The following is a 17,619-nucleotide window of genomic DNA, read 5'->3' as shown; positions in this document are numbered from 1 at the left end:
CATTTGTCTGCTTATTGCGTTACTTGCTTATCGCTCCTCGCGGCTTGCGGCTCACATCGGAAACACCTGTAACTGCAAGGTAAGTTACCTTTACTGGCCTATAGAGTGTAGCAGCTTGTGTGTGTCGTTTCAGTAGAAAATAGAAAAAATATATATATATTATGGGATGCTCGTCTGGCCTGTCCCAAAGGGCCCATGATTTCTGGGGTAAAGTCCGCAGTTCCAAAAGGCATAGACATCAAAAAACAAGAAAAGTTATCCCAAAACTCAACATTATATAAAAATATACTCTTTATTCAAAAATCATGTTAAAACATTGGGCATACAGACCACATGGTATTCCGCCTTACGCGTTTCATACCCCCTGGTAATGACAGTGTTGTAGCATTGCACCCCTGAAAGGGTTATGTGAAGCGTCGCCATTAAATTTAGGCTTTATTTATTACAGGTATGGGACCTGTTATCCAGAATGCTTGCGACCTGGGGCTTTCCGGATAACGGATCTTTCCATAATTTGGATCTTCATACCTTAAGTCTACTAGAAAATCATATAAACATGAAATAAACCCAATAGGCCGGTTTTGCCTCCAATAAGGATTAATTATATCTTAGTTGGGATCAAGTACAAGCGACTGTTTTATTATTACACAGAAGAGTAACCCCCAAACCCAAAGTACAGGTATAGGATCCGTTATCTGGAAAGCCATAAACCAGAAAGCTCCAAATTACAGGAAGGCCGTCTCCCATAGACTCCATTTTATCCAAATATTTAAAACTGATTTCCTTTTTCTGTGTAATAATAAAACAGTCGCTTGTACTTGATCCCAACTAAGATATCATTAATCCTTATTGGAGGCAATCCTATTGGGTTTAATTAACCTTTAAATGAATTTAAGGTATGGCCTGGATGGAGCCCTAAGCAACTTTTAGTAGCTCTAACATTCCTATGGGTTTATGTTAAAAGAAAAGTGCAGGTCTAGTTGCCTATAGCAACCAATTAACAGGTAGCATTTCCTGGTCACCTGTTTAAAAACAAACATGGTATTGGTTGCTATGGGTTGGGCCCACTTTGGGGCAGATATACTTATGGTCGAATATCGAGGGTTAATTAACCCTCGATATTCGACTGTCGAAGTAAAAACCTTCTACTTCGAATGTTGAAGGGTTTACCACAATTCGTTTGATCGAACGATTAAATCCTTCGAATCGTTCGATTTGAAGGATTTTAATCCATCGATCGAACGATTTTTCTTCAACCTAAAAATTGTTCCAAAGCCTATGGGGACCTTCCCCATAGGCTAACATTGACTTCAGTAGGTTTTAGGTGGCGAACTAGGGGGGTCGAAGTTTTTTTTTAAAGAGACAGTACTTAGAGTATTGAATGGTCGAATATTCGAACGATTTTTAGTTCGAATCGTTTGATTCGAAGTTGTAGTCGAAGGTCGAAGTAGCCCATTCGATGGTTGAAGTAGCCAAAAAAAAACATTCGAAATTGGAAGTTTTTTTTTATTCTATTCCTTCACTCGAGCTAAGTAAATGGGCCCCTTTGTGTCTGTATATAGGGGCAAATAATAACTGCCTGCCACTGGCTTTACCCCACAGGGTCCCCTACTCATTACAGAGCCCCAAATAATCCCTTCCCTTATATAGACTGGCCAATAGGAAATGCTGCTTCCTCACAGCAGGGATGCTTAACCCCTTCACATCCCCTACACTATATAAGGAGGGAATCACTACCCAGGCATGGAGCTGGGAGGAAGAATGTGACTAAATGACTAAAACCCACATCACCAAGAGGAACTGAGTAGACGGGATTATTAATACGATGAGACTGTTAGTGATAACCCAGACTCACTCCTGAATGGAAACTGGGTGCTCCCTTATATAGGGGGGTAGGAGAGCATCCATTATTGTGCCTGGAGATGCTGGAGACTGGACTGGGGACTCCCCCTCCCCTAAACAAGAGCAGTCAGAAGCCAATCTGGGAGGAAGAGTGAGTGTGACATCTAGTGGTCAGGTTGTGTTACTACAAGGGAAGGGATAAAATCAGGGTGCAATATAAATGTACATGAGCCTGTAAAGGGCCTTTTACCCATAATACAGTGCTCCCCCCCCCCCCATAGTGTAATTACATCAGTGCTCTGAGCGTTAAAGTGCTTTAAAACAGATGCAATAGTCTGGGGGAGATGTTCTATTATACAGAGCATTAGGTGAAACCATTCAAGACAAAATTAGTAAATGTATGTATGTATGTATGTATGTATGTATATTTTTATTTGTAAAGCGCTCCTTGAGGACAAAGCACTGTACAACAAAACAATAAATTAGTAGTAACAAACAAGGGGTCATTGGAATAAAAAGTAACAATAAATGCATTATTAGAAATACAATTCACAAAAATATAAAATATAATTACAATACAGATTAAGTGCTCAGTGTCAAGGAAACAAAAGGCTAGAGGACCCTACCCCGTAGAGCTTACAGTCTAAATGGGAGGGTAACATACAGACACAATTCAGAGGGGTATTAAGGTGCTGTGGGTTACAGTTTGTTACACTGATATATAAGTGCCAGTTCAGCTGTTATCCAGGTGCTCCCAGAGGGAGTCTTTGAGTTTTGTTATAAAAACACTGAAGGAGGATTCTCTCCTGAGAGATTCAGGAATGACATTCTAAATATAAGGAGTCGCAAGAGAGAAGGGTTTGATACGGGAAACAGCAGTAGTAGTGGGGGGTACAACCAAGCGGTTGCTCTGAGAGGAGCGGAGGTTTTGCGCAGGAATCCACTGAAATTGGGCAGTAGAAGGGAATGGGTTAATGATGGTGCTACACGGACATTCTGCCTCTATTTCTATAGTAACCCTTATGTCTCCCGCTGTAGTGGGATGTACTGGTGTGTGTATATATATATATATATATGTGTGTGTGTGTGTGTATTAAACACATTGAATGGGTGCTTCACCTTTACGTTCTTTAGTATGTTACAGAATGGCAACTCTTCCATTGGTCTTCATTATTTATTTTGGTATAGTTTTTGAATTATTTCCCTTCTTCTTCTTCTGACCCTTTCCAGCTTTCAAACGGGGGTCACTGACCCCATCTAAAAAACAAATACTCTGTAAGGCTACAAATGTATTGTTATTGCTTCTTATTCCTCCTCTTTCTATTCAGTCCTCTCCTATTCATATTCCAGTCTCTTATTCAAATCAGTGCATGGTTGCTAGGGGAATTTGGACCCTAGCAACCAGATGCCTGAAATGACAAACTGGAGAGCTGCTGAATAAAAAGCTAAATAAGTCAAAAAGCAGAAATAATAAAAAGTGAAAACCAAGTGCAAATAATCTCACAATATCCCAGTCTCTACATCAGACTGACAGTTCATTCCCTTTACCAACTTAAAAAACAAGGCTGGGCAAGAGCTAGGTTGGTATACGTCACGACTCACGCCCCTCCCCTCCGGCCGTGCGTAAAGAAGGACGCGCAGCAGGGGTGCGAAAATGAGTGCGGACGGGCGTGTTTCAGCACCACCCTCTCCACTGTTGGACTAAGGACAGACTGCTTTATCAGCTTTACACCCAATGAATTTGCCTCTTCTGCCCACATACCCGGCGGCATCCAATCTTCTACATTTCACATTTTGACCATAACAAAAATGGCGGATTCTCATTTCCTTTCACGCAGGCGGGACTTTTATTTGCTTCCTGTTTTGACCTTCCCAACATGGCGCCGGTCCATTTTATCACACGCAGCGGGTGACGTAGAGACGCGAGGAACAGGGGCCGCCCTCTCCGCCCCCTTGCGGTGACTCCATTTTGTGCGAGTGGTCAAAATTGCTGCTTCTATTTCCGGGTTGACGGACAGCGGCGGAGACCGGAAATCGAAGGCGCCAGCCGTGAGAGGGTGAGAGAGAGAAATAGTTGTAGTGGCGGAGGGATAATGCGGAGGGATAATGAGTGTGTTGTGTATTGGCCGGGACTTGTGCAGCAGACACCTCAGGGCTCCTCACACTCTCCTCAGAGTCTGTAGTGTCAGTCTCTGGGCATTTCATTGTGTATATTGTATTGGTTATTCTTCTCATACTTCTACTGACTTCTCTTCTTCTTCGTATTATTATTATTATATGGGACACACAGACTCCTTCCCTCTCACTGTGTCACTTCACTAATCACTTTCTACCCGAGCAGACAATCCCCCTGAGACCCTTCTGCCTCAGTCACTGCTCATACTGGAAACTTCACTTCCTACTCATCGATCAACTCTTATTAATGGGCTTGTTACCCTTTAAATTAACCCTCTGGGACAATTTGTAATTGGTTTTCATTTTTTATTATTTGTGCTTTTTGACTTATTTAGCTTTTTATTCAGCAGCTCTCCAGTTTGCAATTTCAGCCAGCTGGTTGCTAAGGTCCTAATTCCCCTAGCAACCATGCACTGATTTGAATAAGAGGCTGGAATATGAATAGGAGAGGCCTGAATAGAAAGAGGAGGAATAAAAAGTATCAATAACAATACATTTGTAGCCTCACAGAGCGTTTGTTTTTATATGGGGTCAGTGACCCCCATTTGAAAGCTGGAAAGGGTCTTTACTCAGCAGCTCTCCAGCAATCTGGTTACTAGGGTCCAAATTCCCCTAGCAACCATGCACTGATTTGAATAAGAGACTGGAATATGAATAGGAGAGGCCTGAATAGAAAGATGAGGAATAAAAAGTAACAATAACAATACATTTGTAGCCTTACAGAGCATTTGTTTTTATATGGGGTCAGTGACCCCCATTTGAAAGCTTTAAAGGGTCTTTACTCAGCAGCTGTCCAGCAATTTTAGCAATCTGGTTACTAGGGCCCAAATTCCCCTAGCAACCATGCACTGATTTGAATAAGAGACTGGAATATGAATAGGAGAGGCCTGAATAGAAAGAGGAGTAATAAAAAGTAACAATAACAATAAATTTGTAGCCTTACAGAGTATTTGTTTTTTATATGGGGTCAGTGACCCCCCATTGGAAAGTTGGATGAGAGTCAGAATAAGAAGGCAAATCGCTCAAAAACTATAAAAAATAAACGATGAAGACCAATTGAAAAGTTGTTTAGACTATCACCAAACGAGCGGATCTCTCCCTGATAGGCCTTGATGTGGGTGATATCGGGCTGATCCGATCGTGAGCCCTAGAGTCCAACAATCGGATCATAACGAGTGGTAACGGGAGGTCGGATCGTGGGACTGCACCAATGAACAGATGTATTGCCGCGTTCTGACGGGATCTTTAGTCCTGTGCAATGGACGTCTGGACAACTTTCAGGCAGATATTGATCAGGGAATTCCCCATATACGACTCGGTCTGTCAGTAGCCTTTATCGGCCCGTGTGTGGCCACCGTAAGCCATTCTGTAACATACTGAAAGTTAACTTAAAGGTAAATCACAGACTTGCCCGTCGGGGAATCTTCCCACCATATTTCATTGGCAGTTTGCCTTACCCTGTCCGTCAGTAAATTGTAACAAGTGAGAGCCCGGGGTGTGACTACATACCTCTCCTACATACATCTACATACCTCACTCACAGGCAACCTGCAAACATCCAAAAATGAAGATTATCTTGAAAAGTGAATTGGCAACAAAAATCCCTTCGGCTCGTTTGCACCAGTCTATCAGTGTCTTTTGCTCTAATCGTTTGCTGCCTTAAAGGGGAACTAAAACCTAACAAAGAAGTAGGTAGAAATTTTGTACATTGTGTTTTGTGCTTCTGTACCAGCCCAAGGCAACCGCAGCCCTTTAGCAGTAAAGATGTGTGTCTCCAAAGATGCCCCAGTAGCTCCCCATCTTCTTTTCTGCTGATTCACTGATTCACATGCTCTGTGCTGCTGTCACTTACTGAGCTTAGGGAGCCACTCACAATATACAGTACACATAGAATAGAAATGTCACAATATAAGGCTGATTAGTAATTAATACACATAATTACTACATGGCAGCACAGAAACCAGTGCAATTAGCATCAGAATTGAATAATCAGCAAACCTGTAATGATTTGTCATGAGTTCTAAGCTGAGCTGCCCACTGAGCATGTGCAGTGCCCCTGACACTCATCACAGAATCCAAGATGGTCAGCTCCTGTGCTCAACTTGAAAGGCCTGTCATAGAGATGCTGAACCTTTAGGCTGGTGCTGTAAGTTATCTTATCTATCTATCCATCTATATATATATATATATATATATATATATATATATATATATATATATATATATATATATATATATATATATATATATATATATATATATATATATATTTGTAGAAAAAGACACCAGGATTTATGTTAAGAAAGACAACTTATTTATTTGATCAAAGTTTCTGTCCTCACCAGGGACCTTTCTCAAGACGGATGGAAACGTTGAGTAAATAAATAAGTTGTCTTTTCTTAGCATAAATCCTGGTTTCTACAGGAGGATATTCAGATATATATATATATATATATATATATATATATATATATATATATATATATATATAACATTTATAGCCATATTTGTTTTTAGGATTTTGTTCTCATTTAAAGGGATTATGAAGGCAGCCAATTAAATTGAGAGAATCCCCTATAGTACATTATAGCCTCCCATGAGCCGGCTGATGTAAATAGCAACACATACTGTTTTCTGATTGGCTCCCACTGCAGAGACAGGAAAGAGCAGACACCGAGCTCTTCTGATACCTGAGCCGGGACCCCCCCCTATACAGCACCAGGGGCTATAACCATAGACATTCATCTTTAGGCTTTATTTCTTACACAAGGGCCCCAGATGTTGCTGAATTGCACCTTCCTGTATTCATTAAACTTTTATAATATGTCAAACCATGCTGGGATTTGTAGTTCAACAGCCAATGATGACCCAGGCTCATGAGCGTAGCGGTGTGTTAATGACTATCAATATACAATGATATATATGGAGTATAGTGTGTAGCAGTGTTGTGAAGATGAGATGCACCCTCCCTCATTTGCTCTAAAGCTTCTGTTGTTAAAACCCAGAAAACATTGTTATTGGTGACTTTGTGCCTGATTGTGGGTAGAGCTGCCATGTGTGATATACTGAGCCTAGTGCACCATCCTTAATATCTAACATCTCAGTAACAGTTCTAAACCAGCCCTCAGAGCTGTCACAGGGGTATCGCCATCTTGGATTCTGTTAGGAGTGTCAGTGGCACTGCACATGCTCAGTGGGATCCGGGCTCAGCTTAGGGCTCGTTGCCAATCATCAAGCAGAAAATGAGCTTTGCTTGTCATAAAAGCTGATGCTACAGGGCTGATGGTTAAATTCTGATGCAGACTGCACTAGTTTCTGGGCTGTCATGTAATGAAAATCTGATCTAATAACTAATCAGCCTTGTATAGTGTCTTTTATATTCTATCTATCTATATATACACAGTATATATAGTAGATCCCTCAGCTCAGGTAATTGAGTGTGCTGGGAATTCACAGATATCTTCCCAGCTAAAGGGCTGCGGTTGCTTCAGGCTGGTACAGGAGCCCAAAACACAATGGGGCTCATTTCTAAACACTGGTTGCTATGGGTTACTGCCGAGGAACAAAATACCCAATCAGTGATTAGCTTCTTTTGAAGCCAGCTGCAGGTTGAACAATGAAAGCAAGCATCTGATTGGTTGTTATGGTTTAGTGTTTATAAATGAGCCCCACTGTGTGCCATTTGTTTTCTTGTTAAGTCTTAGTTCTCCTTTACAAGACTGTTTGTGTGGCTTGTGTTGCCACAACATGGTTTTCTGGTTGTGTGAAAGGTACACGTTTGTTCATGTGAAACCCAGACAACCAGGGATACCAGTTATATATAATATACACACATATACACCTATATTCTGTGCACACTGTTGGCAGCGTTTGTGTGTGTGTTATCAGTTGTGTGTTTGCACATGAGGCTGGTCTGTTAATCGCATGTTTCTCTTTTATTGCAACAGGTTTTGTGTGCAGCCCTCCTCCTCCCCTTCTCAGGGGCTGGCCAGAGGAACGAGGAAGAGCTTCAGCCAATCAGCACAGGATGCCCATCCCTCCTCCCCCGCCCCCACCTCCGGGGCCGCCCCCACCACCAACCTTTGCACAGGTATGTGTCACTTGGGAACAAATCGATTGAGCCGATTGTCAGCACCTCGGCTGGTTGGTTTGCTTTTAGGGATTTGTTTTTAACTTCTGCAACAATATCATTCATCCAGAATCCTAAAAGAAGATGAAGTGATGATTTGAAACATTAGCAAAGTAGCCATTGAGGCTAGAGGGACAGACCGTGTGACCCCACAGCTTGCACTCACATCTGTCACTATAATGTGCACGTGCTCTATGTGTCCTCGTAGGGATATGCAGGGAGCTCAGCAAATTATAAAAGCACTCGGCCTTTTTATCTCATCGCATGAATCAAAAGCACATTGGCTGCCAGAAAGTCTTTGGTGCCTATAAGTGATCTAAAGTGGTAGAAATAAAATCATTTCTGCAGGATTTATATCAGGACAGTCCATTCTATGTGTGACACCAACAATGTTCTGCCTCCTGTTTGACATCAAACAACCTCCAGCATCTGTATTGCCCCAACCTGAACCCACTATATGCCCATCCCCACTACCCAACCCTACCTGCCCTACCTTCACCTTTAACCCGACCCGGAGATCTGTGAAGCTGGAAGTGACATCACCATTGAATGGAAGTGATGTCACCATTGAATGGAAGTGATGTCACTCTGGCGGCCGACATAAATCACTTCACAGAGCGCTATTGTCTTATTAATAAAATCACAATTTATTTGTATCCTTTAAAATCAGTATGTGTAGAAACACACAGATTAATTACCACACGCTTGACGCGTTTCATGCGCATGTGCACAGACACATACGTGACACTCGCCAGCACTGTTGAGGGGTCCGGAGGGGGGCCCTGGGGCAGCAGTCCGACCCTCGATCTGCCAACATGTTACAAAGTATTTGTGAATATGCTGAAAAGTATACAAAATAACATGTTACTGCAGAGTGTAACAATATAACAATAAAGCCATGAAAAATCAAATAGTATCAGTTTTAAGGGCTATACCCTGTATCATCTGAGTGGGTTGCATCAACAGTAAAGAATAAATGAAAAAATGCACAAGTGCCCAAATCAAAATTGCAAAAGAAACAAAATTGGCAATGAAAAGAAATAAAGGAGAGTAAGGGGAAAAGAATATTAAAGGAAAAATAAACGGTTACATGAAGTACAATTTATCATTATATTAATATATTACCTATAATATAGGCCCGGGACTTAAAAATAAGGCGGAACAACCCTTTAAGGAACCATAACATCAATAAACAAAAGTGTTTTAAAGTAATAAAAATATAATGCATTGTTGTCCTGCACTAGTAAAACTGCTGTGTTTGCTACTATAGTTTATATAAACAAGTTGCTGTGTAGCCATGGGGGCAGCCATTCAAGCACAGGATACACAGTAGATAACAGATAAGTACTACTATAGTTTATATAAACAAGTTGCTGTGTAGCCATGGGGGCAGCCATTCAAGCACAGGATACACAGTAGATAACAGATAAGTACTACTATAGTTTATATAAACAAGCTGCTGTGTAGCCATGGGGGCAGCCATTCAAGCACAGGATACACAGTAGATAACAGATAAGTACTAATATAGTTTATATAAACAAGCTGCTGTGTAGCCATGGGGGCAGCCATTCAAGCACAGGATACACAGTAGATAACAGATAAGTACTACTATAGTTTATATAAACAAGCTGCTGTGTAGCCATGGGGGCATCCATTCAAGCACAGGATACACAGTAGATAACAGATAAGGACTAATATAGTTTATATAAACAAGCTGCTGTGTAGCCATGGGGGCAGCCATTCAAGCACAGGATACACAGTAGATAACAGATAAGTACTACTATAGTTTATATAAACAAGCTGCTGTGTAGCCATGGGGGCAGCCATTCAAGCACAGGATACACAGTAGATAACAGATAAGTACTACTATAGTTTATATAAACAAGCTGCTGTGTAGCCATGGGGGCAGCCATTCAAGCACAGGATACACAGTAGATAACAGATAAGTACTACTATAGTTTATATAAACAAGCTGCTGTGTAGCCATGGGGGCAGCCATTCAAGCACAGGATACACAGTAGATAACAGATAAGTACTACTATAGTTTATATAAACAAGCTGCTGTGTAGCCATGGGGGCAGCCATTCAAGCACAGGATACACAGTATATAACAGATAAGTACTACTATAGTTTATATAAACAAGCTGCTGTGTAGCCATGGGGGCAGCCATTCAAGCACAGGATACACAGTAGATAACAGATAAGTACTACTATAGTTTATATAAACAAGCTGCTGTGTAGCCATGGGGGCAGCCATTCAAGCACAGGATACACAGTAGATAACAGATAAGTACTACTATAGTTTATATAAACAAGCTGCTGTGTAGCCATGGGGGCAGCCATTCAAGCACAGGATACACAGTAGATAACAGATAAGTACTACTATAGTTTATATAAACAAGCTGCTGTGTAGCCATGGGGCAGCCATTCAAGCACAGGATACACAGTAGATAACAGATAAGTACTACTATAGTTTATATAAACAAGCTGCTGTGTAGCCATGGGGGCAGCCATTCAAGCACAGGATACACAGTAGATAACAGATAAGTACTACTATAGTTTATATAAACAAGTTGCTGTGTAGCCATGGGGGCAGCCATTCAAGCACAGGATACACAGTAGATAATGGATAAGTACTACTATAGTTTATATAAACAAGCTGCTGTGTAGCCATGGGGGCAGCCATTCAAGCACAGGATACACAGTAGATAACAGATAAGTACTACTATAGTTTATATAAACAAGCTGCTGTGTAGCCATGGGGGCAGCCATTCAAGCACAGGATACACAGTAGATAACAGATAAGTACTACTATAGTTTATATAAACAAGCTCCTGTGTAGCCATGGGGGCAGCCATTCAAGCACAGGATACACAGTAGATAACCGATAAGTACTACTATAGTTTATATAAACAAGCTGCTGTGTAGCCATGGGGGCAGCCATTCAAGCACAGAATACACAGTAGATAACAGATAAGTACTACTATAGTTTATATAAACAAGCTGCTGTGTAGCCATGGGGGCAGCCATTCAAAGGAGAAAAAGCTCAGGTTACACAGCAGATAAGCTCTGTAGAACATAATGGTGTTATCTGTTATCCACTATTTATCCTGTGCCGTTTAGCTTTTTTTCAATTTTCACTGGATCTATAAAGATAAAATAAATTGGGAGGCAGACAGGCCTAATAAAGTTACGTTTTTATCCCTCAATCAATTTTAAGGTCTGTACTTTTTTTAATGTTTTTCTCATGATCCCACTTTTTGGCTTCAATGCTCTTCAATCCGCTGCTCTCTCTCTCTCGCTCTTTCCACAGGCCAACACTGAGCCCCCCAAACTGAGACGAGATGAGCAGAAGGGCAGGAACGCTCTGCTCGGTGACATTTGCAAGGGAGCCAAACTGAAGAAAACAACAGGGGTCAATGATAGGAGCGCCCCTGTACTGGAGAGTATGTCAATGTTTCATTGGTACAGCTTACAGATTTCATTACAATAAGTATTATTAGTATTATTATTATTACTGCAGTTGAATACATTTCTGTTTGACAGTAAAATTAAAGGGGAAGTTTTGCCTTCTGACTCTTTCCAGCTTTCATGTGCTGATCACTGATCCCATCTAAAAAGAAATGCTCTGTAAGGCTACAAATGTATCGTTTTTGCTACTTTTTATTCCTCCTCTTTCTATCCAGGCCCTTTTATTATTCCAGCCTCTCGTTCAAATCAGTGCATGGTTGCTAGGGTAATTGACCTAGTAACCAGATAGCTGACATTTTCAAACTGGAGAGCTGCTGAACAAAAATCTAAATAACCATTACTAATAATTAAATGAAAGCTTATTGCAAATTGTCTCAGAATATCATCATACTTGCTCCATCGTCTGCTTAGTTTACTGTATATATATATATATTTTTGCAAAAAATGAACTCTTTATTTTTTATCAGCACCTAAAGGTGGAGCAGGTGGTCCTGGTTTTGGAGCCACCCCAGGAATGGCCTTGCAGCCCAAAGGAGGCCTTTTCGCAGGAGGAGTCCCAAAGTTGCGAGCTGTGGGGACTAAGGATAGCCCAGGTAAAAGCATCAGTCTGTTATTGTGGGTACAGACCCCCTGTTGTGAACACAAGGATTTGCACTTGTGGGAGATGTGTGACTACACAAACTGACCCTGAGCTCTTTGTGTACGGAGCCTTTAACTCTTTATTCTTCATTTATTTTTATTTCTTACCAGAAGGCCGCTCTCCTCTTCAGGCTCCGGCTGCTCGTTCGTCAGCACCCCGGCCCCCAGTGTCAGGCGGAAGACCCCAGGATGACTCTGACAGTGGCAGTAACAGGTCTTCACCACCAGAAGTGGGACGTGCCCATCGTCCATCCCTGCCCGACCTCACTCGTCCTCCCAGTTCCACCAGCTCCGGCATGAAGCACAGTTCATCTGCCCCTCCCCCACCTCCTCCTGGACGCAGACAGGCTGGTGCTCCACCTGCACCTTCCCAAAATGCCAAACCTTACAACAGAGAGAAACCTCTACCACCAACTCCAGGGCACCGGGCACCTGCTGCACCTCAAGTGAAACCTCCACCTTCTCCAATTAACACACGTTCCCCCAGCACACACAGCCAACCCCCACCACCTCCTCCATACAGGCAACCCCCTCCTTCCCATAACGGACCCCCTAGTCCCATAAATGAGCCTGCGCCAGAGTTACCCCAGAGGCACAACTCACTTCATAGGAAAACCGCTGGACCTGTGAGAGGACTAGCACCCCCTCCTCCGCAATCGGTCCATTTATCTCCTGGAGGCAACAGACCACCTCCACCAGCGAGAGATCCCCCAGGAAGAGGAGCAGGTATGAACACTCACTGTTTGGCCTAATTTGCTCTAGTAATCTAACTTCTAGATTTGTAATTTTTCTAGTGACCATATTTACATTGCAGCTCCACCACCACCACCTCCACCTATTGTGCGTAATGGAGGCCGGGATGCTCCCCCACCTCCACCGCCCCCTTACAGAATGCACTGCATCCCTGAGACCACCCCCAACAGGGCCAAGCCTCCTCCACCTCCATCTCGGACCCCCTCAGGACCACCACCACCTCCTCCTCCAGTCAGGAATGGAATGTTAAATTCCTGGAAAGGTACAATCTAAATGTTAATCCAATATTGTATTTATTTGTTGGGATAAACTACTGGCTTGGTCTGTATCCACTCACATTGCAAGTGTGTTCCTCGCCTACTGATGAATCATTAAATGGGAAGAAACGGTTGTTTCAGCTTGAAGTCCAGTTTGACTCACAAAACCTAATGTAGATGGGTCTTGGAAAAACTGAATATTGGCCGTTGTTGTTAGCCAGTCGCCAGCTTGTAGTATTAGTAACTGACACCACAGACAGAATCATTCTGTATTCTTGTTTCCACGTCTAGCTGAACTCACCATATGCTTTTCTCTCTTTAGATGATTTTGAATCGAAATATTCCTTTCATTCCGTGGATGATTTTCCAGCCCCTGAAGACTACAAACCCTTTCAGAAAATCTATCCAAGCAAAAGCATCAGAGGTGAGACCAACAGATGCAGTGGTTTTACGGTGTTTTTATAGTGACACTATTATAGCTTTTAAGTAACTCAAAGCTTGTTGATGTGTCTTTTCATCTGTGTTTCACAGCCACGCGTGGAGTCCCTCCTCTTCCTCCTATCCTCAGGTGAAATTGATCACGTTGCCTGTACCCCCATCCCTTGCCTTGTCCCTCCTCTTTCCTGCTCGTTCCTTCGGGGCTGTTTCAGCATGAAGATTCTTTGGTTGAGGAACAAGAGGATCCAGGATACACGTTCCTGCCTGTCTATGCATTCCACATCCCCATCAACTCCTCTAGCTCCTCACCACTCCTTGCACTCTAGGGGAACTCATGCAGCTCCTACTAAAGGCTCTAACTGGCAAATGGGACATTTTGCATTAGAAGTTTTCCTTCTAATATTAATCTACATTAGACCTAACCAATCATTACTTACAGTAATCCCAGTAGATAACACTAGCAATGGGTTCTGATACCCCACAGAACCAGCCCTCTGTGAAGACATTACTGGAAAGAGTTGGGTTATACATTATGGAGGTGCCAACTGTAACACGCTGCTACCCTCTATAAGGCTGTATTCTTCCCATGGTGCACTGACTGTTACCTATAGAAACAGAATGGGACGACCATCCCTGCCCCATGTTGGACTTCTGTTTTTGGGAGCAGTTTCATGGCCGGCCTTGTTCAACCTCTAAAAGTTCTGCCCTTGTGAATTGGATTCTTGGAGAAAGAGGGAAATAATGGCTGTTGCAGGACTTGCCCTCCAGATATGGAGGTGATTATTTGCAGTTATGTAGTAAGGTGAGAATATTTCCATGCAGGGTGCTCGGGTTTGTGTATTAATTAAGGTGATGGTGATAATCGGTTTGGGACTTTTATTGACTTTCTATGCAGAACATATAGGTCCGAGTTGAGGGCTGCTCCATAAGTAGTAAAGGAGGCTTCCTGGATACTCCTTGCTGTCTTTTGTTTCTCATCTTCCTCACGTCTTCTTATTTCTCCAATGTAAATGTGTTTTTTCCTACATCATTCCTATAACATATTATCCTGCAGAATGTCTATACAAGAAGAGCCCTGCGCAAAAGGGAAATCACTAAAATCTATTCTTGTGTGAAAGACAATGCTGCAGTGTTCACACGTGTATCTATTCATTTCCATACAATAACGTATGTTCCCTCAGCCTGACGAAATAATTGGTCTCCATACGTCTGTGAATACTTCAGTATTATCTTTTATACCTATTTCTGTGCCCCTTTAATAAAGGTGTATAAGATCTGTCTAATTTTAGGCATGTACAGTACTTTTTTTTTTTTTCTTTTTAAAGGTCACACCTAGATGTTTTGTACATAAATATTCTGAGAAATTCTATAATTTGTACATCTTGTCTATAACTCTGATTCTCTGCCGATGTAGATGGAGCCACTGCCCATAGCTAGTGAGAAGTGTCAGGTAACACTAACGTCTAGTTTTTGGCTCCAACTGGAGTACGAAATGAGCTTCCACCATTCCCTTTGCTCTCGTTTACATAATAAAAGGCAAAACATTTGCACCCACTTTGCTTTTGATCCTGCTCCCTGTTGTTTGGTTTCTGCACCTTTTATCAATGGTAGATTTTTGGCATTTTGTCACCTGAGCAGCAGTTTTGGGGTGGGGGGCAGGGGAAGAACACTTGAAATCACCTTCCATTTACTGTGAATAGCAATTGCTCTGATCTCACCCTGTCCGCCATTATCACCCTCAATTCAGCTTTTGGTGTTGAAAAAAATAATACTTATTTTATATTATTGCCTCTAATCATTCAGACAATTTTACTTTGACAGAGTTGAATGTAATCGTTGTAAGACGTTCAATATTTTACAAATGCATTTATTTTACTTCGGGGGTTCAGATAACCGCATTAAGGCTAGATCTGGGGTACACACTATGAACTTTTGGGAGCAGAAGACGGGGCTTTACCATATCCAACTGCTTCCCAGATCTTGCTGAACTACAACAGAATCCCGTGTACGTCGGATCATGTAAAAAGTTTTGTAGTAAGTGAATTTAACAGTGGAGAAATAAGACAAATTCTAAATGTTTTAAATTGTTTGTGCCGAGAGCATTCCATGGTATTATGATTTGTTACAGTCACTATTTACTTCTCCCAGTTCTGCCCTGAATATAACAGCAAGGCGTTTATAGGCAAATGCTGGGAGTGCAGTGGAGCTGAAGGAGATTTTCAGTACATGTATCCGGAAACCCGTTATCCAGAGTGTTCTGTTTAACAGGTCACATACCTGTATTGTCGTCAGTGCTGGAAACAAAGGCAGTTTTGTGTATAGAGTCAAGTACATGGCTGTGTGTTTGATAAGAGCCAAACAGAAACACGTCCCTATTGAGCAGTGTAAATGCATGTTACAGTGAAGCTGCCATACTGCTTTACCAGGGGTGCCCAAAAGGTAGATCGGGATCTATCAGTAGACCTTTAGTTGGGGATTCGTAGATCTCAATACACTGTCAACAAATCTTCACTAAATTACCCTTCTGTTTCATTTTTTTTTTTTATTCAGATATTTATTTTATTAAGGGTACGCAACAAATAGTGGTTTCAGAAATATAGTAATATTATTTCTCTTATAAATAAATATATTCAAGTAATATTTTCCATGGAACAGAATGCTAACAATGGTTTTACGGATGTAGATCCTAATGGGACGAGATCACTAAAAGAAGACCCCGCATTAGTAAAGGAATGGGCTCTCCTGTGCTATAGAGTATAAAGAAAGCCATAGCGCTGCTTACATATACTGGGATTCCTATGCCTTATACATAGCCCACCTGCCCACGACATACCATTACGCACTCTATATTGTGCTGCAGAACAACTTGCTACATTTGGTTCTGTTATTTTTCTTTTGTATATTTCACTCTGAATTCATCTGACGAGCTTCTAGTTACTCATGTCTATTTTGTATGTTGTAAAATAGGATTATGAAAAGAAACGGTGACAAATACTAAAATATATATCTGTATAAATATAAAATCACCAATGCCTCCTTCTTCTGATTTCGTTGTATAATATTTCGCTGGACTCTCTTTCCTTCCAACTTGCTGCAGAGGAAACTAAAACAAATTGCAAGTTTTTGTTCGTCTTTACTTCATACTAAAATTGAAACCCCTTTCAATACATTCAGATTTAGAATAGTCCTGAAATGATATTATACTGGAAATGTGCAAATATAAAATGAGTGAGAAAGACTTGCGATTCCGACTGGTGCAGTTTTTCCTATTCAGTTTGAAATGAACTTGTCCTTTAATGAGCTTTCTGTTCTTCGCTGACTTTGTTGCCCACGCAGAATAATGAGAGTTAGACTGACGGACGTGCAGCCGCTCAGCAGTGATGACTACGGACACATCGATCTGTTGGATTTCACACATTTTACCCCCAGGGCACTTGTTCCAAGAAATGGAAATGTCTCGTATGGATGTACAGAATGAATGGGCACAGGCTTCACTTTCTAACTCTGCAGCTATTTTATATACAGTATATATATCTTTTGTTTGGGGTGATTCACATTATGGCCGCTTTCCTTTTGTATTTCTCAATGAGAGAAGTGAGGCAGCCATAATGGAATTGTCTCCTCAAAATCAATGATATCCAAAGCTACAATAATTGCTCATGAGCCTCATCAGGAATATTACCGAAAAGAAGAAGATGGCACCCGTGTGCCCCACTGCGCTCACTCTGCATTTACACTCACTATTTCTAGAGGGGGCAGAATTCAGGGGTGATACTGTGCAGAGAAGGGGGACACTAGGGACTTATCACCATGGAGGGAGGTTTAGTTCTCCTTTAAGAGCAATGAGACTGGCACTTGCCAATGGTCACTGTCTCCATAAAAAAGCCCAAATGTGTCTTTGGTCACCGCTTTAGG

General features: G+C 41.7%; 1 protein-coding gene across 1 annotated transcript; it reads left to right on the top strand.

Annotated features, from left to right (window-relative positions):
• Nucleotides 1-3,859: 3,859 nt before the first annotated feature.
• Nucleotides 3,860-15,258, top strand: wipf2.L (WAS/WASL interacting protein family member 2 L homeolog; the record flags this gene model as incomplete). Its single annotated transcript, NM_001086509.1, is given in 8 exon segments — nucleotides 3,860-3,899; nucleotides 7,965-8,107; nucleotides 11,460-11,592; nucleotides 12,085-12,210; nucleotides 12,368-12,982; nucleotides 13,071-13,271; nucleotides 13,589-13,690; nucleotides 13,798-15,258. Coding segments are annotated over 7 exon segments (1,281 nt in total). The 3' UTR covers nucleotides 13,839-15,258.
• Nucleotides 15,259-17,619: the final 2,361 nt, after the last annotated feature.

This window comes from Xenopus laevis, chromosome 9_10L (assembly GCF_017654675.1).
Source record: "Xenopus laevis strain J_2021 chromosome 9_10L, Xenopus_laevis_v10.1, whole genome shotgun sequence".
NCBI classification, from domain to species: domain Eukaryota; kingdom Metazoa; phylum Chordata; class Amphibia; order Anura; family Pipidae; genus Xenopus; species Xenopus laevis.
The sequence above is the reverse complement of the archived record's forward strand: the minus strand, read 5'-3'. Positions and strand labels throughout refer to the sequence as shown.